Source organism: Crinia signifera, chromosome 12, assembly GCF_055691185.1.
Source record: "Crinia signifera chromosome 12, ASM5569118v1, whole genome shotgun sequence".
Lineage (NCBI taxonomy): Eukaryota > Metazoa > Chordata > Amphibia > Anura > Myobatrachidae > Crinia > Crinia signifera.
Genome location: NC_139228.1, coordinates 603888 through 627416, shown reverse-complemented (window position 1 = coordinate 627416; position 23529 = coordinate 603888). Strand labels below are relative to the sequence as shown.

General features: G+C 50.7%; 2 protein-coding genes across 2 annotated transcripts in view; both read right to left on the bottom strand.

Annotated features, from left to right (window-relative positions):
• The window catches only part of LOC146049909 (uncharacterized), a 104734-nt gene extending 89233 nt beyond the window's left edge, over nucleotides 1-15501 (bottom strand). The window contains exons 1-3 of the mRNA XM_083166590.1: nucleotides 15378-15501; nucleotides 2786-2889; nucleotides 2537-2681 (exon numbers count right to left, since the gene is read on the bottom strand). The gene's annotated coding sequence lies outside the window, so the exon portion shown is untranslated. The remainder of the gene's footprint in view (nucleotides 1-2536; nucleotides 2682-2785; nucleotides 2890-15377) is intronic.
• The window catches only part of LOC146050261 (rho GTPase-activating protein 30-like), a 44338-nt gene continuing 28682 nt past the window's right edge, over nucleotides 7874-23529 (bottom strand). Inside the window, exons 4-6 of the mRNA XM_083167189.1 lie at nucleotides 9405-9504; nucleotides 8989-9122; nucleotides 7874-7888 (exon numbers count right to left, since the gene is read on the bottom strand). Of these exons, the coding sequence (XP_083023315.1) occupies nucleotides 7874-7888; nucleotides 8989-9122; nucleotides 9405-9504 (249 nt within the window). The remainder of the gene's footprint in view (nucleotides 7889-8988; nucleotides 9123-9404; nucleotides 9505-23529) is intronic.

The following is a 23529-nucleotide window of genomic DNA, read 5'->3' as shown; positions in this document are numbered from 1 at the left end:
CCACAGGTAAAACTACCCTTACTGCAAACTGCCCACATGTATGTGCCCCGTGGGCACCTGTACCGCCACTGCACCCCACGGGCACCTGTATGCCACTGCACCCCACGGGGCACCTGTACCGCCACTGCACCCCACGGGCACCTGTACCGCCACTGCACCCCACGGGCACCTGTACTGCCACTGTACCCCACGGGCACCTGTACCGCCACTGCACCCCATGGGCACCTGTACCGCCACTGCACCCCATGGGCACCTGTACTGCCACTGCACCCCACAGGCCCCTGTAGCGCCACTGCACCCCATGGGCAGCTGTACCGCCACTGCACCCCACGGGCACCTGTACCGCCACTGCACCCCACGGGCACCTGTACCGCCACTGCACCCCACGGGCACCTGTACTGCCACTGTACCCCACGGGCACCTGTACCGCCACTGCACCCCATGGGCACCTGTACCGCCACTGCACCCCATGGGCACCTGTACCGCCACTGCACCCCATGGGCACCTGTACCGCCACTGCACCCCATGGGCACCTGTACCGCCACTGCACCCCATGGGCACTTGTACTGCCACTGCACCCCACGGGCCCCTGTAGCGCCACTGCGTCCCAGGGGCATCTGTACCACGACTGTGTACCACAGGCATCTGTAGCGCAACTGCACCCCACGGGCATCTGTAGTGCGACTGCGTACCATGGTTATCTGTAGCGCCAGAGGCAGAACTCTGGGAGGCAATGGAGTCATCTGCCGCCGGGCTCCTGCTCTCAAGGGGGCACCTCTCCACCACTGCCAGCTTAAATCCATTAATTGAAAGCCATCAAAATTGCTTTTGTGGCTGAGTTTTGAAATATATATGTGTTCTCCCTCTCTTTCTGTATATACATACAGTATAATATATATATATATATATTTCATAACAGACTATATATATTTTGAATAACGTGGTGTGTGTGTGTGTGTGTGGGGGCAAAAATATTCATCTTGCCTCCGGGCAACTGGGACAAACTTATGCCACTGTGTAGCGCAACTGCGTACTATGGGTATCTGTAGCGCGACTGCTCCCCATGGGCATCTGTAGTGAGACTGCGTACTATGGGTATCTGTAGTGCGACTGCGTACTATGGGTATCTGTAGTGCGACTGCGTACTATGGGTATCTGTAGTGCGACTGCGTACTATGGGTATCTGTAGTGCGACTGCATACTATGGGTATCTGTAGTGCGACTGCGTACTATGGGTATCTGTAGTGCGACTGCGTACTATGGGTATCTGTAGTGCGACTGCGTACTATGGGTATCTGTAGTGCGACTGCGTACTATGGGTATCTGTAGTGCGACTGCTCCCCATGGGCATCTGTAGCGCGACGGAGTAGAATAATTAGGTAGATGCCCCACACACAGGTGCGACACTTCGGGGGTTCCCTGAGCTCCCTGTACATGAAGGGCCAGATGTACTAAGCTTCAAAAGTGATAAAATGGAGAGTGATAAACAGCCAGCCAATCAACTCCTGCCTGACTGTGTTTGAAAAATGTGTTTGAAAAATGTCAGGCAAGATCTTATTGGCTGGTTGTTTATCACTCTCCATTTTATCACTTTTGAAGCTTAGTACATCTGGCCCAAAGTGCGATACATCACATGTAAAGGTGCCCATACACGGTACAGTTAATGTATGTATCCTGAGTTACCCCCTGGATCGTAACAGTGAAACTGTTTTGGATCCGAGTAAAACCAGATCTGCACATCTCCAATTATAATATTCTAGAACAGGCATGTCCAACGTTGGCCCCCCAGATGTTTTGAATCTACACATCCCAGCATGCTTTGCCACAGTTTTGCTATTAGGGAATGCTAAAACTATTGCAAAGCATGCTGGGATGTGTAGTTTCACAACATCTGGAGGGCCAACGTTGGACATGCCTGTTCTAGAACTTGTATGAATATGTATGAAAATGCAATCTAGATAGAGAAGTGTTGCACGTGCGCAGAACGTATTTCTTTGTCCAGTCCTAGAAGTATTGGACGTGGACCTTTTCCCCTTAATGAACAGAGATGTGCTATACGTACAGATAGGACTGTGTGCTTCTTCTCTCCAGCTGAAATCTAGGATTCTACAGGTACCGTACACTGAAAATGTCAGAACAACTCTACTGAGCCCAGGGCCGGTGCCACCACTAGGCAGCGTTAGGCATTTGCCACTGGAGGGCAGGAGTTTGGATGGAGGTCAGCACCACCGGCGGCTGCAACTCTTATCCCCCCCGAGCATCACCCCCCGTGGAGTGACTTCACCCGCACAGGGACGCCGGCAGCAGGGGTAAGTTTCCCGCAGCTCTCTTTGTCCGCGGGTAAGCAGGAGAATCCCCAGGTCACTCCCGTGCCGCAGCACCGAGCAACCCAGCGGTCCCCCCCCACGTGGAATGTCACGGTCGAACCCAGGTCCCTCATGCTCCGCATCACCCGGCACCCCGATCCCCCCCCCCCCCGCTGCTGGGCCGGGTACCGATTGATCGGGGTACTGATGTTAGATTCAGCAATACGTACAGCAAACTTATCATAGAGTTGGTAGGTGAGTAGAGGGTTGGGTAGCTCTCGGAAGTAGGCTTTGCAGAGGGAGCCAACGCAGTGGACATCTTGCAGATAGGTGCTCTTCTTTAGGTCTGGAGTCCGCTCCAAGTCAAACTCTTGTCTAAAGAAAGAAAAAGTGCAAATGTATGAAACCTCCTCTTCCCTTACGGTTCCGAATTCCCAACGCCCCCACTGTCTGTTACTGCTGGCAGATAAAAGCCTCACCGTAGTTTCTGTACATTGGAAGCGATGCCACACAGCCTGTAGATGCCATCCACTATGCCATGTTTCCTCCACAAACTCTGTACAGCTTCTGAGAACCTGTGGAACTGAGAAACATATTATTATTATTAATGGGAAATAATCACATATTTCTTATCCTTTTTTTGGCCGCCGAGCCTATGCGCTGATTCTTTACTGGGCAGGTAAGAGGTGGCCATGATCCGGGCCCCTGCGTTCTTGTACAGGTGAGCTGTAGGTAACAGACACCTCCTGCATCTCATAGAGTCAAGTGCGTGTCCAGAATCACAGCAGAGCACCACCCTCACCGCCATCACATTCACCACCATACTCCTCACTGCTACCGCCACCACCATCATCACATTCACCACCATACTCCTCACCGCTACCGCCACCACCACCATCACATTCACCACCATACTCATCACCGCTACCGCCACCACCATCATCACAATCACCACCATACTCATCACCGCTACCGCCACCATCATCACATTCACCAGCATACTCATCATCGCTACCGCCACCACCACCATCACAATCACCACCATACTCATCACCGCTACCGCCACCATCACATTCACCACCATACTCATCACCGCTACCATCACATTCGCCACCACCACAATCACCACCATACTCATCATCGCTACCACCACCACCACCATCACATTCACCACCATACTCATCACCGCTACCATCACATTCGCCACCACCACATTCACCACCATACTCATCACCGCTACCGCCACCACCACCATCACATTCACCACCATACTCATCACCGCTACCATCACATTCGCCACCACCACAATCACCACCATACTCATCATCGCTACCACCATCACATTCACCACCATACTCATCACCGCTACCATCACATTCGCCACCACCACATTCACCACCATACTCATCACCGCTACCGCCACCACCACCATCACATTCACCACCATACTCATCACCGCTACCATCACATTCGCCACCACCACAATCACCACCATACTCATCATCGCTACCACCACCACCACCATCACATTCACCACCATACTCATCACCGCTACCATCACATTCGCCACCACCACAATCACCACCATACTCATCATCGCTACCGCCACCACCACCATCACAATCACCACCATACTCCATCACCGCTACCACCACCACCACCAGCACATTCACCACCATACTCATCACCGCTACCATCACATTCGCCACCACCACAATCACCACCATCACATTCACCACCATACTCATCACCGCTACCGCCAACACCACATTCACCACCATACTCCTCACCGCTACCGCCACCACCACCATCACAATCACCACCATACTCATCACCGCTACCGCCACCACCACCATCACATTCACCACCATACTCATCACCGCTACCACCACCACCATCACATTCACCACCATAATCATCACTGCTACCGCCACCACCACAATCACCACCATACTCCTCACAGCTACCTTCACATTCACCACCACCACATTCACCACCATACTCATCACCGCTACCATCACATTCACCACCACCACATTCACCACCATACTCATCACCGCTACCATCACATTCACCACCACCACATTCACCACCATACTCATCACCGCTACCATCACATTCACCACCACCACATTCACCACCATACTCATCACCGCTACCACCACCACCATCACATTCACCACCACACTCATCACCGCTACAACCACCACCATCACATTCACCACCATACTAATCACCGCTACCATCACATTCACCACCATACTCATCACCGCTACCGCCACCAGCACCATCACATTCACCACCATACTCATCACCGCTACCGCCACCACCACCACATTCACCACCATACTCATCACCGCTACCACCATCATATTCACCACCATAGTCAACACCGCTACCACCACCATCACATTCACCACCATACTCATCACTGCTACGGCCACCACTGCTACAGTCGCCACCGTCACAATCACCAACATACTCATCAACGCTTCCATTGCCACCGTCACAATCACCACCATCACAATTGTCACTGCTACCGTCACCACCACCATAAATATTATAAAGAAACATAATCCGGTCTTATAACTAGGGATGTGCACCGGCCACTTTTCGGGTTTTGGGTTCTGATTACCTTGAGGTTTTGGGTTCTAATGGGTTTTGCCAAAACACATCCAAAGTGTTTTGTGTTTGGATTTCTTGGGTTTTGGGTTCTGATTTTTTTGTTAAAGCATAAAAACTGCTAAAATCGCAGAATATTTTTTATTTTTGCTCCTACGCTGTATTAACCTCAATACCATTAATTTCCACTAATTTCCAGTCTATGCTGAACACCTCACACCTCACAATTTTGTTTTTAGGGCAAAAAGGTTGCACCGAGGTAGCTGGATAACTATGCTAAGCCACACAAGTGTGCGGCACAAACACATGGCTCATGTAAGTGTGGCACTGCAGCGGTAGATACGGCAGTACTAGGCACCAGACAGGTAGATACGGCAGTACTAGGCACCAGACAGGTAGATACGGCAGTACTAGGCACCAGACAAGTAGATAAGGCAGTATTAGGCACAAGACAGGTAGATACGTCAGCAATACTAGTATATGTGCACCAGCAGAATTTATAATAATACATTTTATTATTAGGTACTGCTTGGCAGTGGCACTCAGTGGCACACGTCAGTGCACAAGCAGCATGGAATTATTTTTTACAGTCCCACGCAGCACAAGTATTATTTTTAATTAAATTATATATAGCAGCCTAGTATGTAGTTGTACTACTAGGTAGGTACACTAGGTAGTAACACTGCCAGTGGCAACAGTGGACAGTAAATAATACTGGCAACCTCTATTCACAGTATTCAGTGAAGGCAGCACCAGTGGACTATATATAATTCAATTAATTAAGTATTAATAATATGGAAGCCTAGTAGGTAGAGAAAATAAACTACTAGGTAGGTAGGCAGGCAGGCAGTAGCACTGCCAGTGGCAGGGCCGTAACTAGGGGGGGGCTGGGGGGTCACGCGCACCGGGCGCTGGAGGTGAGGGGCGCTGTGAGGTCCGGTGTATGTCCGTCCATCTCCTACTAGCGCGGCTGCAGGAAGTGCTGATGACTTCGAAAAGACTTGCCGGACGCTGATTGGCTGAATTCAGCCAATCAGCGTCCGGCAAGTCTTTTTGAAGTCATCAGCGCTTCCCGCCGCAGCGCTAGTAGGAGACGGACGAAAAGTAAGATGCGGCTGCGGGGTGAGCGGTGAGAGGACTGTGCGGGGAGGGGGGGGTCTCCGGCGCCAGGGACAAGGCGTCATTTGGTCGGTCCCCCCTGTCAGCTGCTAACTAAGCAGTGGGGAATAAACGCTGTGCGCATGCGCACAGCGTCTATTCCCGCAGCCAGGGGGCTGGGGGCATGGCTAGAGGCTCACAGAGCCTCTGGGTCATGCCCCCATAGCGGCAAAATGGGGGCGTGGCCTCGCGGGAGAGCAGCGATTATAGACCACGCCCCCAAATTATGCCACGCCCCCCCCCCCCCCCCGAAAATTTCAACGCGCCTCCGGCGCGAAGCAGCAACATCACTAGAGGGGGGGCACCAAAAGACTGCCTTGCCCCAGGCGCCAGAAACCCTAGTTTCGGCCCTGCCAGTGGTCAACACAAAAGGTAGTTATATTACACACCACCAGTAGCTCTATGCAGTGCACCAGCAGAATTTATAATAATAATTAATTGTATTATTAGGTACTGCTTGGCAGTGGCACTCAGTGGCAACAGTGGACTGAGTAACTAAATAATAATGGCAGATTCAGTGCAGGCAGCACCAGTGGACAATATAATATAATATATATATATTCATATAATATATATTACAGCACAGCACAGCACCAGACGTAGGCCCCAGCACAGAGGAGACAAGTACACAGTTAGACTGTCCTCCTTGCTAAGGAGAGCCCACCATAAGCAGAGAGGAGAACAGAGTACACAGCAACACTGAGGGAGACAGCCCCAGCGAATAAAAAATATTGCGTTCAAGCTCAAGTTTAAGCCCCAGCAGCAGCACCAACACACCCTCTCCCAACCCACTACTAGACTGGAGTGAAGATGGCGGGCGCAGCAGCCACTATTTAAAGCCTCGCGAAATCCGGCGCTGGGAGATGATGTTCTGACCAAGCGGACGGACCCGAGTCAGGCGGGAATCTCCGAGCGCTGCTCGGAACCGGGCTCGGAATGATGACGTTCGTGGGGGCTCGGATCTCTGGAATTTGAGTCTACACATCTCTACTTATAACACATTCATTGGTACTTGTGTATTTGCAGGGCGCCCAATTTACATACGTACGGCACTGTAGGAAAATCACATCGCGTGCAATTTTTCTGTGCGACTTTTCATTGTATAAGCATCCATCGCATGAGATGTCATGGTACTTAATTTTAAAAGCACCCATGCATACCCCCACTATCCACGTCACCCCGAAGCGTGGCAAGCGGACGCGGTTACGCGTCCTCCCGACCTTTTCATACCCCCACTATCTACGTCGGCGTGGAGTTGATTTTATAAAGTATGGCAAGCCCCGCGAGGGGACGCATAATACATGTAAAGTAATCTGCGTGCGCTCGCCATGCTTCGGGATCGGTGGATCGCTGCGCTCGCCACACTATATAAAATCAACTCCATGCCTACGTGGATAGTGGGGGTATGAAAAGGCCGGGAGGATGCGTAACTGGCTGCGTTTGCCACACTTTGGGGTGACATGAATAGTGAGGGTGTGCATGGGTGCATTTAAAATGAAGTACCATCACATCTCATGGTATGGGTGCTTATACAATGAAAAAAATCGCATCACACAGAAAAATTGCACGCGATGCGATTTCACTACGCAAAATAGCCCACTAAGCAAATAGCTTCGTGGGCACCCTGCGAATACACAAGTACCCCTTCATTCTTGCTTCAGTTTATAAAGCTTTTGCTGAGGTAGGTTTAGGTGGATGAAAAATGACCAGGCTCGGAATAGCTAAGCTGGTTACAGATCTGGGCACAGCACTAACCAACGTGTCATTGCCCCATGGTGGACTGAACCTCACATCTCTATCAACTGCAAAATAAAGTCAGTGAGAAAATGGCAGACTGGGTATTCACATAGGCTCCACACTTAACATGTCCACTTTAGTTGTGGGAAAAAGACTAATTGAAATACATTCTGGCATATATTCAATGCCGTGGGCGAGCGGTGACTGCGAGCAGGACTTTTTGCTTGCAGTCACCGCTCACCCTGTCAGTATTCAACTGACACCCCTCATTCGCAAATTCCCCCTCGCTCCGTTTTTTGAGCGAGGGGGAATTTGCGAATGTGCCTCCAAAAGCTGCGAGAATCGAGGCTAATTACAGCGAGTTTGCTGCACTAGCCGCGGCTCTCGCAGTTTAGGGGAATCCTCGCAGTTCTGTGACAGCGAGGATTCCCCCGGAACGTTGCATAGTGCGAGCGGCCGGCGCGGGGGTTAAACTGCGAGGTTCACTGGTTTTCTGTGATCCTCGCAGTTTAACCCCCTCGCCGGCCGCTCGCACCGGCATTGAATACTCCTCTCTGTGTTGTACAAAATTTTGCCACAAATTGCCCCCCTCAACAGATATTTTTGTGTTCAAAAGCCATGAAGTCTAGTGATCTTTTGGATGAAAGAGCTGCGTAAATTTAGAAGCTGATGTAGGAGCAGTGAAACAAACAAAACGGTCAATAATGAACCAAGTTGGGTTATAGCCACACAACGGTGGTAGATCAGTAATGAAATTCATGGACAGATGTGTTGAAGGGTTATGAGGAACAAACAGATTTTGTAATTGAGCGACAGGATTAGATTTTATGTTGAGCGCACATGACCAGGGCTGTGTTACTATGCCTACGGGATTTAAGCAGGTGGTCAGGCGTGAGCCCGTAGCCGGGACCGCCAGTTAGGACGGCCACAGCGGATCCTACTCTGACTCTATTGAGTCCCTGAGGCAGATGGTAAACCCCTGCAGAGCTAGGCTTCACCTGTGGCCGCCGCGTCCGAAGGAGCGAGTTAGGCCCGCTCCGACCCCGATGCAGCCAGGTCTTATGTGAGGACAAGGGGTAAACGATCGCCACAGGGCACCCAAGAGGACTACTAACTACCGGGCCTAGCTGGGAGTTGACCCCTGACTGCCGGCACCAGGCCAAACCGGGAAGCGACCAAGTCCCAGACACAGGTGAATGGGAAGAGGAGTCTCCAGCAGGCTATGTTCAAGGGACAGTGACTCCTCAAAACCAGGATAGGACGAGAGGACACTCCCTGCCTGACAGATGTTAATAAAGACTGAAAGATACAAAAAGAAGATAAAGAATGAACCCTCTGAAGGGCACAGCCACGGTGGACCACAGGAGCAGAATGAAAAGGGAATACTGAACCCACGGAGGGGTACCGCCACGGCGGGCCACAGGAGCAGAATGAAAAGGGAATACAGAACCCACGGAGGGGTACGGCCACGACGGCCACGGGAGGTGTATGGAAAGGAACAACAATGAACCCACGGAGGGGTACGGCCACGGCGGGCCACTGGAGGAAGAAGATAGACCGAGGCTCCACTGGAGCACTTACGTGACCCACGAGAGGATGGAGATAGTGGGCCAAACGCAGGCTCAGACTGAAGCAGGTCTTCTGGTAGAAGCAGGAAGCTGACAGGACACTCCAGGGAAGGCTGGGAGAATCAGACACAGAAGACACCAGGAGCTGGAAAGCAGGACTTGTGGACTGGAAGCCACGGGGACCGGGACGCAAGGGCTATGGTAAGCATAAGCTATCTGCCAACAGGGCAGAGAGCTAGCAGCTAAACTAGCTAAAGCAGACGCCGGCTATTTATTTGAACTTTCGCGCCGCCTGACGTCAGGCGGGCGCGTCACCTGCCGCCGGGCGGACGCTTGGGAACGTTGCCTAGCAACGTCCCGACGCTCCCCGTCAGAAGGAGGCTTGAGACGCTGCCAGGCAACGTCCCCGGCTGCGTCACAGCGTGCAGCATCCGCCGTCCGTCCGGGTGCCTCGCACCCCGGACGGCGGTGCGCAACAGGCTGCCGACAGGGGGGGACTGTGGGGTCTGGAGTCCCAGGCCCCGGCAGACATGGGGGCCCGGGGGGCAGCGGAATACCCCTGCACAGCCATGGAGCACAGGGAGGAGGAGGAGGCCTGACTGGTTTGCGGGGCGAAAACATCTGGACTCCCGGCAGGGGATCGCGGGGAGATGACTCTGGGATCAGAAGGAAGACTCCCGGCAGGCGATCGCGGGAAGGAGACCCGGCTCGGGGACCGGGACCGCAGCGCAGATCAGATCAGAGGAGGAGGCCAGTGTGTACGGTATGCTTTATACTGTGTAGTGTGTGTGTGTATGAATGTATGCTGTGGATATTTAGTATGTAGCTATGCAGTGTAGTGTGTGTGTGTGTGTGTGTGTGTGTGTGTGTGTGTGTGGTGTGGGGGGGGGGGTTTGGAGGCTCAGACTGGAAATCAATCCCGGGCCCCACAATTTCTAGTGGCAGCCCTGCACTTGACACAGAAAGCAATAAACTCAAACATCGGGGTGACTGAGCTGAAAGCCACCCAGGGTGTACAGGGCAGCGATGACCGTGCTCCCATATCATCGCTGACCCAGTAACTTATCTGCTTGGTATTACCAGTAGATGAGCAATGGGGTGGGTGGCTTTCCATATTGTCCAGCTATGTCCACCCCCGGGGGAAAAAAACACTAAAACGGGCGAAAATCACAGTGTGTATGCAATGAGCGATTATCAGGCCAGTCATTCTCCCCATCAGTGTGTATGCACTGAGCGATTATCAGCCCAGTCATTCTCCCCATCAGTGTGTATGCACAGAGCGATTATCAGCCCAGTCATTCTCCCCATCAGTGTGTATGCACAGAGCGATCATCAGATCAGTCTTTCTCCCCATCAGTGTGTATGCACAGAGCGATTATCAGCCCAGTCATTCTGCCCATCAGTGTGTATGCACAGAGCGATTATCAGCCCAGTCATTCTCTCCATCAGTGTGTATGCACAGAGCGATTATCAGGCCAGTCATTCTCCCCATCAGTGTGTATGCACAGAGCGATTATCAGGCCAGTCATTCTGTCCATCAGTGTGTATGCACAGAGCGATTATCAGCCCAGTCATTCTCCCCATCAGTGTGTATGCACAGAGCGATTATCAGGCCAGTCATTCTCCCCATCAGTGTGTATGCACAGAGCGATTATCAGGCCAGTCATTCTGCCCATCAGTGTGTATGTACAGAGCGATTATCAGGCCAGTCATTCTGCCCATCAGTGTGTATGCACAGAGCGATTATCAGCCCAGTCATTCTGCCCATCAGTGTGTATGCACTGAGCGATTATCAGCCCAGTCATTCTCCCCATCAGTGTGTATGCAGTGAGCGATTATCAGATCAGTCATTCTCCCCATCAGTGTGTATGCACAGATCGATTTTCAGATCAGTCATTCTCCCCATCAGTGTGTATGCACAGAGCGATTTTCAGCCCAGTCATTCTCCCCATCAGTGTGTATGCACAGAGCGATTATCAGCCCAGTCATTCTCCCCATCAGTGTGTATGCACAGAGCGATTTTCAGCCCAGTCATTCTCCCCATCAGTGTGTATGCACAGAGCGATTATCAGCCCAGTCATTCTGCCCATCAGTGTGTATGCACTGAGCGATTATCAGCCCAGTCATTCTCCCCATCAGTGTGTATGCACTGAGCGATTATCAGCCCAGTCATTCTCCCCATCAGTGTGTATGCACGGAGCGATTATCAGCCCAGTCATTCTCCCCATCAGTGTGTATGCACTGAGCGATTATCAGCCCAGTCATTCTCCCCATCAGTGTGTATGCACTGAGCGATTTTCATCCCAGTCATTCTCCCCATCAGTGTGTATGCACAGATCGATTATCAGCCCAGTCATTCTCCCCATCAGTTTGTATGCACTGAGCGATTATCAGCCCAGTCATTCTCCCCATCAGTGTGTATGCACTGAGCGATTATCAGCCCAGTCATTCTCCCCATCAGTGTGTATGCACTGAGCGATTATCAGCCCAGTCATTCTCCCCATCAGTGTGTATGCACTGAGCGATTATCAGCCCAGTCATTCTCCCCATCAGTGTGTATGCACTGAGCGATTATCAGCCCAGTCATTCTCCCCATCAGTGTGTATGCACTGAGCGATTATCAGCCCAGTCATTCTCCCCATCAGTGTGTATGCACGGAGCGATTATCAGCCCAGTCATTCTCCCCATCAGTGTGTATGCACTGAGCGATTATCAGCCCAGTCATTCTCCCCATCAGTGTGTATGCACTGAGCGATTATCAGCCCAGTCATTCTCCCCATCAGTGTGTATGCACTGAGCGATTATCAGCCCAGTCATTCTCCCCATCAGTGTGTATGCACTGAGCGATTATCAGCCCAGTCATTCTCCCCATCAGTGTGTATGCACAGATCGATTATCAGCCCAGTCATTCTCCCCATCAGTGTGTATGCACAGATCGATTATCAGCGCAGTCATTCTCCCCATCAGTGTGTATGCACAGAGCGATTATCAGCCCAGTCATTCTCCCCATCAGTGTGTATGCACTGAGCGATTATCAGCTCAGTCATTCTCCCAATCAGTGTGTATGCACTAAGCGATTTTCAGCCCAGTCATTCTGCCCATCAGTGTGTATGCAATGAGCGATTATCAGGCCAGTCATTCTGCCCATCAGTGTGTAGGCAATGAGCGATTATCAGCCCAGTCATTCTCCCAATCAGTGTGTATGCACTGAGCGGTTTTCAGCCCTGTCATTCTCCCCATCAGTGTGTATTCAATGAGCGATTATCTGCCCAGTCATTCTGCCCATCAGTGTGTATGCAATGAGCGATTATCAGGCCAGTCATTCTCCCCATCAGTGTGTATGCACTGAGCTATTATCAGCCCAGTCATTCTGCCCATCAGTGTGTATGCAATGAGCGATTATCAGCCCAGTCATTCTCCCAATCGGTGTGTATGCACTGAGCGATTATCAGCTCAGTCATTCTCCCAATCAGTGTGTATGCACTGAGCGATTTTCAGCCCAGTCATTCTGCCCATCAGTGTGTATGCAATGAGCGATTATCAGCCCAGTCATTCTCCCCATCAGTGTGTATGCACAGAGCGATTATCAGCCCAGTCATTCTCCCCATCAGTGTGTATGCACTGAGCGATTATCAGCTCAGTCATTCTCCCAATCAGTGTGTATGCACTGAGCGATTTTCAGCCCAGTCATTCTGCCCATCAGTGTGTATGCAATGAGCGATTATCAGGCCAGTCATTCTGCCCATCAGTGTGTAGGCAATGAGCGATTATCAGCCCAGTCATTCTCCCAATCAGTGTGTATGCACTGAGCGGTTTTCAGCCCTGTCATTCTCCCCATCAGTGTGTATTCAATGAGCGATTATCTGCCCAGTCATTCTGCCCATCAGTGTGTATGCAATGAGCGATTATCAGGCCAGTCATTCTCCCCATCAGTGTGTATGCACTGAGCTATTATCAGCCCAGTCATTCTGCCCATCAGTGTGTATGCAATGAGCGATTATCAGCCCAGTCATTCTCCCAATCGGTGTGTATGCACGGAGCGATTATCAGCCCAGTCATTCTGCCCATCAGTGTGTATGCACTGAGCGATTATCAGCCCAGTCATTCTCCCAATCGGTGTGTATGCACTGAGCTTTTATCAGCCCAGTCATTCTGCCCATCAGTGTGTATGCAATGAGTGATTTTCAGCCCAGTCATTCTGCCCATCAGTGTGTATGCACTGAGCAATTTTCAGCCCATGGTGTATGATATGGTGTATCATGTGGTGTATGATATAGTATATGATATGGTGTATGATATGGTGTATGATATAGTATATGATATGGTGTATGATATAGTATATGATATGGTGTATGATGTGGTATATGATATGGTGTATTATATGGTGTATGATATGGTGTATTATATGGTGTATGATATGGTGTATTATATGTTGTATTATATAATGTATTATATGGTGTATGATATGGTGTATTATATAATGTATTATATAATGTATTATATGGTGTATGATATGGTGTATTATATAATGTATTATATGGTGTATGATATGGTGTATTATATAGTGTATTATATGGTGTATTATATAGTGTATTATATAATGTATTATATGGTGTATTATATAATGTATTATATGGTGTATTATATGGTGTATTATATAGTTTATTATATAGTGTATTATATGGTGTATGATATGGTGTATTATATGGTGTATTATATAATGTATTATATGGTGTATGATATGGTGTATTATATAATGTATTATATGGTGTATTATATAGTGTATTATATGGTGTATTATATAGTGTATTATATAGTGTATTATATGGTGTATTATATAATGTATTATATGGTGTATGATATGGTGTATTATATAATGTATTATATGGTGTATTATATGGTGTATTATATGGTGTATGATATGGTGTATTATATAATGTATTATATGGTGCATTATGTGGTGTATTATATGGTGTATTATATGGTGTATTATATGGTGTATTATATAATGTATTATATGGTGTATGATATGGTGTATTATATGGTGTATTATATGTTGTATTATATAATGTATTATATGGTGTATGATATGGTGTATTATATAATGTATTATATGGTGTATTATATAATGTATTATATGGTGTATTATATAATGTATTATATGGTGTATTATATGGTGTATTATATGGTGTATTATATGGTGTATTATATGGTGTATTATATGGTGTATTATATGGTGTATTATATAATGTATTATATGGTGTATTATATAATGTATTATATGGTGTATTATATAGTGTATTATATGGTGTATTATATGGTGTATTATATGGTGTATTATATGGTGTATTATATAATGCATTATATAATGTATTATATGGTGTATTATATAGTGTATTATATGGTGTATGATATAATGTATTATATGGTGTATTATATAGTGTATTATATGGTGTATTATATGGTGTATTATATAATGTATTATATGGTGTATGATATGGTGTATTATATAGTGTATTATATAGTGTATTATATGGTGTATTATATAATGTATTATATGGTGTATGATATGGTGTATTATATAATGTATTATATGGTGTATTATATGGTGTATGATATGGTGTATTATATAATGTATTATATGGTGCATTATGTGGTGTATTATATAGTGTATTATATGGTGTATTATATGGTGTATTATATAATGTATTATATGGTGTATTATATGGTGTATGATATGGTGTATTCTATAATGTATTATATGGTGCATTATGTGGTGTATTATATAGTGTATTATATGGTGTATTATATGGTGTATTATATAGTTTATTATATGGTGTATTATATAGTGTATTATATGGTGTATGATATGGTGTATTATATGGTGTATTATATGGTGTATTATATAGTGTATTATATGGTGTATGATATGGTGTATTATATGGTGTATTATATGGTACATGTGACGCCCGTATCAGGGACTCACCTTCCTGTCCCGACAGTTGCAGATGTTCTACTAAACTGCACCCAAATACTTTGTCCTTGATGGTTTTCCTCTTCACCCTCTGCCGGGCCTTCATCGCCAGCGACATTGCTGGGTTATATTCCTGTCATCAGCTCAGTGAGACCGCACGAGAACGGGGAGGTTCATGATGGACACCTGCCACCAGCCAGCAAGAAGGATGTTGTGTGCACAGGAAGTGGTTGGCTTGGAGGAAGCACCCTTGTTACAGAAATGGTTTCCACCAGTGACGTGGCTGCGTCGCACCAGTCTCCTGCCCATTTTCAGCTTTGAATTTAATAATCTGAATTTAGAGGAAGCTTGCGCTACTGTCTTATAAGCCACATCCTGTGCAGAGCATCACTCAGACCGCAGAACATTTCACATACAGAACAGAAGCTTTCAGTTTAACATGGCTGCCACCAACGGTCAAGACTCCCAAACCTTAGGGGACCCACCCTGCAGTACACCAACCCCCAAACACCAGGGGCCACACACACACACACACACACACACACACACCAGAACCAACCAAGACCCAAGGGCCCCACTCTACAGGACCCGGACCCCCCAAAAACCAGGGGACACACTAGGGTCACCAACTCAACCCTTTAATCCAGGACACATATTAATTACACAGGTTCTGTGGCTGGATTTCACCTGGTTTTAAACTGCCACAGAACCTGCGTAATTAATATGTGTCCCGGATTAAAGGGATGAGTTGGTAACCCTAGGACCCACACAAACCCTGAAGGCCCTGCAGCCCGAGGTGCAACACACCCCGGGGCCCCACAAAACCACGGGATCCCACACTGCAGGACTGGCCACCCTCACCCTGCACTATATCACACTGACGCTCCCTCACCCTGTACTATATCACCATGACGCTCCCTCACCCTGCAGCCTGCACTATATCACACTGATGCTCAGTCACCCTGGGCCTTATTTTGGTTCATTCTTTCTGACAAAATCCTTCTTAGATGGACAAAACCATGTGCACTGCAGGGGGGCAGATGTAACATGTGCAGAGAGAATTAGATTTGGGTGAGTTATTTTGTTTCTGTTCAGGGTAAATACTGACTGCTTTATTTTTACACTGCAATATAGATCTCACTTTGAAGTAAAACCCCACCCAAATCTAATTCTCTCTGCACAAGTAACACCTGCCCCCCTGCAGTGCACATGGTTTTGCCCATCTAAGAAGGATTTTGTCAGAAAGAATGAACCAAAATAAGGCCCCCTGTACTATATCACATTGACGCTCCCTCACCCTGTACTATACTGTATCACACTGATGCTCCCTCACCCTGCACTATATCACCATACCTCCCAGGGCCGGCGCCACCACTAGGCAAATCTAGGCATTTGCCTAGGGCGCCGGCCACTGGAGGGCGGCATTTTGTGCCGCCCGGGTACCTGTCCTACGGCGCTGTGTATTTAAATCTGGCGGCAGAGGCAGCGGGGGTCCCTGCAGTCCATTAGAAATCACGAGCGCTATCCGCCGGGCTATGCGGAAGCGCTTCTAGTGTGAAAACTCTGGCAGCACGGCGCACGCTGATCTCAGCCAATCAGCGTGCTGCCAGTGTTTTGACACTAGAAGCGCTTCCGCATAGCCCGGCGGATAGCGCTCGTGATTTCTAATGGAGGGACCCCCGCTGCCTCCGCCGCCAGATTTAAATACACAGCGCCGCAGGACAGGTACCCCCCCCCCCCCGGCACCGGGGCGCCCCCACCCCGACTCGCCTGGGGCGCTCCGGTGCCTTGCACCGGCCCTGATACCTCCCAACAGTCCCGATTTTATCGGGACAGTCCCGATTGTCAGGGCCTGTCCCGCTGTCCCACCCGTGGGCGGCAGTGTCCCGCGGTGGGGGGGGGGGGGCTGTTGGGAGTCCCCCCTGTCAGCTGCTAAGCAGTGGGGAATAAACGCTGTGCGCATGTCTATTCCCGCAGCCAGGGGGCTGGGGGCATGGCTAGAGGCTCACAGAGCCTCCGTGTCATGCCCCCATAGCGGCAAAATGGGGGCGTGGCCTCGCGAGAGAGCCGAGAGTATAGGCCACGCCCCCAAATTAGGCCACACCCCGACTGCTGAGCTGCAAAAGTTGGGAGGTATGTATCACACTGACGGCTCCCTCACCCTGCATCCTGTACTATATCACACTGACGCACCCTCACATTGCAGTCTGCACTATATCACACTGACGCTCCCTCACCCTGCAGCCTGCACTATATCACACTGACGCTCCCTCACCCTGCCACCTGCGCTATATCACACTGACGCTCCCTCACCCTGCAGCCTGCTCTATATCACTCTGAAGCTCCCTCACCCTGCAAACTGCACTATATCACACTGACACCCTCCTGCAGCCTGCACTATATCACACTGACGCTCCCTCACCTTGCACTATATCACACTGACCCTCCCACACCCTGCAGCCTGCACTAGATCACACTGACGCTCCCTCACCCTGCACTATATCACACCGATACTCCCTCACCCTGCAGCCTGCACTATATCACTCTGAAGCTCCCTCACCCTGCAGCCTGCACTATATCACACTGACGCTCCCTCACCCTGCAGCCTGCTCTATATCACACTGACGCTCCCTCACCCTGCAGCTTGCACTATATCACACTGACGCTCCTTCACCCTGCAGCCTGCACTATATCACACTGACGCTCCCTCACCCTGCCACCTGCGCTATATCACACTGACGCTCCCTCACCCTGCAGCCTGCTCTATATCACTCTGAAGCTCCCTCACCTTGCAACCTGCACTATATCACACTGACACCCTCCTGCAGCCTGCACTATATAACACTGACGCTCCCTCACCTTGCACTATATCACACTGACCCTCCCACACCCTGCAGCCTGCACTAGATCACACTGACGCTCCCTCACCCTGCACTATATCACACCGATACTCCCTCACCCTGCAGCCTGCACTATATCATACTGACACTCCCTCTCCCTGCAGCCTGCACTATATCACACTGATGCTCCCTCACCCTGCAGCCTGCACTATATCACACTGACACCCTCCCTCACCCTGCACTATATCACACTGACGCTCCCTCACCCTGCAGCCTGCGCTATATCACACTGACGCTCCCTCACCCTGCAGCCTGCACTATATCACACTGACACTCCCTCACCCTGCAGTATGCACTATATCACACTGACGCTCCCTCACCCTGCAGCCTGCGCTATATCACACTGACGCTCCCTCACCCTGCAGCCTGCGCTATATCACACTGACGCTCCCTCACCCTGCAGTATGCACTATATCACACTGACGCTCCCTCACCCTGCAGCCTGCACTATATCACACTGATGCTCCCTCACCCTGCAGCCTGCACTATATCACACTGACTCTCCATCACCCTGCTGCCTGCACTATATCACACTGACGCTCCCTCACCCTGCAGCCTGCACTATATCACACTGACGCTCCCTCACCCTGCAGTATGCACTATATCACACTGACACTCCCTCACCCTGCAGCCTGCGCTATATCACACTGACGCTCCCTCACCCTGCAGCCTGCACTATATCACACTGATGCTCCATCACCCTGCAGTCTGCACTATATCACTCTGATACGCTCCCTCACCCTGCAGTCTGCACTATATCACACTGACGCTCCCTCACCCTGCAGCCTGCACTATATCACACTGACGCTCCCTCACCCTGCAGCCTGCACTATATCACTCTAATACGCTCCCTCACCCTGCAGTCTGCACCATATCACACTGACGCTCCCTCACCCTGCAACCTGCACTATATAACACTGACGCTCCCTCACGCTGCAGCCTGCACTATATCACACTGACGCTACCTCACCCTGCAGCCTGCACTATATCACACTGACGCTCCCTCACCCTGCACTATATCACACTGACGCTCCCTCACCCTGCACTATATCACACTGACCCTCACTCACCCTGCAGCCTGCACTGTCACACTGACGCTCCCTCACCCTGCAGCCTGCACTATATCACACTGACGCTCACTCACCCTGCACTATATCACACTGACGCTTCCTCACCCTGCAGCCTGCACTATATCATACTGACGCTCCCTCACCCTGCACTATATCACACTGACACTCCCTCACCCTGCACTATATCACACTGACGCTCCCTCACCCTGCTGCCTGCACTATATCACACTGACACCCTCCCTCACCCTGCAGCCTGCACTATATCAAACTGACACCCTCCCTCACCCTGCAGCCTGCACTATATCACACTGACGTATCCTCACCCTTCAGCCTGCTCTATATCACTCTGAAGCTCCCTCACCCTGAAGCCTGCCACTATATCACACTGACGCTCCCTCACCCTGCACTATATCACACTGACGCTCCCTCACCCTGCACTATATCACACTGACGCTCCCTCACCCTGCACTATATCACACTGACCCTCACTCACCCTGCAGCCTGCACTGTCACACTGACGCTCCCTCACCCTGCAGCCTGCACTATATCACACTGACGCTCACTCACCCTGCACTATATCACACTGACGCTTCCTCACCCTGCAGCCTGCACTAAATCATACTGACGCTCCCTCACCCTGCACTATATCACACTGACACTCCCTCACCCTGCATTATATCACACTGACGCTCCCTCACCCTGCTGCCTGCACTATATCACACTGACACCCTCCCTCACCCTGCAGCCTGCACTATATCACACTGACACCCTCCCTCACCCTGCAGCCCTGCACTATATCACACTGACGCTCCCTCACCCTGCAGCCTGCACTATATCACACTGACGCTCCCTCACCCTGCAGTCTGCACTATATCACACTGACGCTCCCTCACCCTGCAGCCTGCACTATATCACACTGACGCTCCCTCACCCTGCAGCCTGCACTATATCACACTCACCCTGCAGCCTGCACTATATCACACTGACGCTCCCTCACCCTGCAGCCTGCACTATATCACACTGACGCTCCCTCACCCTGCAGCCTGCACTATATCACACTGACGCTCCCTCACCCTGCAGCCTGCACTATATCACACTGACGCTCCCTCACCCTGCACTATCTCACACTGACGCATCCTCACCCTGCAGCCTGCTCTATATCACACTGACGCTCCCTCACCCTGAAGCCTGCACCATATCACACTGACGCTCCCTCACCCTGCACTATATCACACTGACGCTCCCTCACCCTGCACTATATCACACTGACCCTCACTCACCCTGCAGCCTGCACTGTAACACTGACGCTCCCTCACCCTGCAGCCTGCACTATATCACACTGACGCTCACTCACCCTGCACTATATCACACTGACGCTTCCTCACCCTGCAGCCTGCACTATATCATACTGACGCTCCCTCACCCTGCACTATATCACACTGACACTCCCTCACCCTGCATTATATCACACTGACGCTCCCTCACCCTGCTGCCTGCACTATATCACACTGACACCCTCCCTCACCCTGCAAGCCTGCACTATATCACACTGACACCCTCCCTCACCCTGCACTACAGTATATCACACTGACGCTCCCTCACCCTGCAGCCTGCACTATATCACACTGACGCTCCCTCACCCTGCAGCCTGCACTATATCACACTGACGCTCCCTCACCCTGCAGCCTGCACTATATCACACTGACGCTCCCTCACCCTGCAGCCTGCACTATATCACACTCACCCTGCAGCCTGCACTATATCACACTGACGCTCCCTCACCCTGCAGCCTGCACTATATCACACTGACGCTCCCTCACCCTGCAGCCTGCACTATATCACACTGACGCTCCCTCACCCTGCAGCCTGCACTATATCACACTGACGCTCCCTCACCCTGCAGCCTGCACTATATCACACTGACGCTCCCTCACCATGCACTATCTCACACTGACGCATCCTCACCCTGCAGCCTGCTCTATATCACACTGACGCTCCCTCACCCTGAAGCCTGCACCATATCACACTGACGCTCCCTCACCCTGCACTATATCACACAGACGCTCCCTCACCCTGCAGCCTGCACTATATCACACTGACGCTCCCTTACCCTGCAGCCTGCATTATATCACACTGACGCTCCCTCACCCTGCAGCCTGCACTATGTCACACGGACGCTCCCTCACCCTGCACTATATCACACTGACGCTCCCTCACCCTGCACTATATCACACAGACGCTCCCTCACCCTGCAGCCTGCACTATATCACACTGACGCTCCCTCACCCTGCAGCCTGCACTATATCACTCTGATACGCTCCCTCACCCTACAGTCTGCACTATATCACACTGACGCTCCCTCACCCTGCAACCTGCACTATATAACACTGACGCTCCCTCACGCTGCAGCCTGCACTATATCACACTGACGCTACCTCACCCTGCAGCCTGCACTATATCACACTGACGCTCCCTCACCCTGCACTATATCACACTGACGCTCCCTCACCCTGCACTATATCACACTGACCCTCACTCACCCTGCAGCCTGCACTGTCACACTGACGCTCCCTCACCCTGCAGCCTGCACTATATCACACTGACGCTCACTCACCCTGCACTATATCACACTGACGCTTCCTCACCCTGCAGCCTGCACTATATCATACTGACGCTCCCTCACCCTGCACTATATCACACTGACACTCCCTCACCCTGCACTATATCACACTGACGCTCCCTCACCCTGCTGCCTGCACTATATCACACTGACACCCTCCCTCAACCTGCAGCCTGCACTATATCACACTGACGTATCCTCACCCTTCAGCCTGCTCTATATCACTCTGAAGCTCCCTCACCCTGCAGCCTGCACTATATCACACTGACGCTCCCTCACCCTGCACTATATCACACTGTCGCTCCCTCACCCTGCACTATATCACACTGACCCTCACTCACCCTGCAGCCTGCACTGTCACACTGACGCTCCCTCACCCTGCAGCCTGCACTATATCACACTGACGCTCACTCACCCTGCACTATATCACACTGACGCTTCCTCACCCTGCAGCCTGCACTATATTATACTGACGCTCCCTCACCCTGCACTATATCACACTGACACTCCCTCACCCTGCATTATATCACACTGAAGCTCCCTCACCCTGCTGCCTGCACTATATCACACTGACACCCTCCCTCACCCTGCAGCCTGCACTATATCACACTGACACCCTCCCTCACCCTGCAGCCTGCACTATATCACACTGACGTATCCTCATCCTTCAGCCTGCTCTATATCACTCTGAAGCTCCCTCACCCTGCACTATATCACACTGACGCTCCCTCACCCTGCACTATATCACACTGACGCATCCTCACCCTGCAGCCTGCTCTATATCACACTGACGCTCCCTCACCCTGAAGCCTGCACCATATCACACTGACGCTCCCTCACCCTGCACTATATCACACAGACGCTCCCTCACCCTGCAGCCTGCACTATATCACACTGACGCTCCCTTACCCTGCAGCCTGCATTATATCACACTGATGCTCCCTCACCCTGCAGCCTGCACTATGTCACACGGACGCTACCTACCCCTGCACTATATTACAGAGACGCTCCCTCACCCTACAGCCTGCACTATATCACACTGATTGCTCCCTTACCCTGCACTATATCACACTGACGCTCCCTCACCCTGCAGCCTGCACTGTCACAAGGACGCTCCCTCACCCAGCACAATATCACACTAACGCTCCCTCACCCTGCAACCTGTACTATATCACACTGACACTCTCCCTCACCCTGCAGCCTGCACTATATCACACTGACGCTCCCTCACCCTGCAGCCTGCACTTTATCACACTGACGCTCCCTCACCCTGCTGCCTGCACTATATCACACTGACGCTCCCTCACCCTGCTGCCTGCACTATATCACACTGACGCTCCCTCACCATGCAGCCTGCACTAAATCACACTGACGCTCCCTCACCCTGCAGCCTGCACTATATCACACTGACGCTCCCTCACCCTGCCGCCTGCACTATATCACACTGACGCGCCATCACCCTGCAGCCTGCACTATATCACACTGACGCTCCCTTACCCTGCAGCCTGCACTATATCATACTGACGCTCCCTCACCCTGCACTATGTCACACGGACGCTTCCTCACCCTGCACA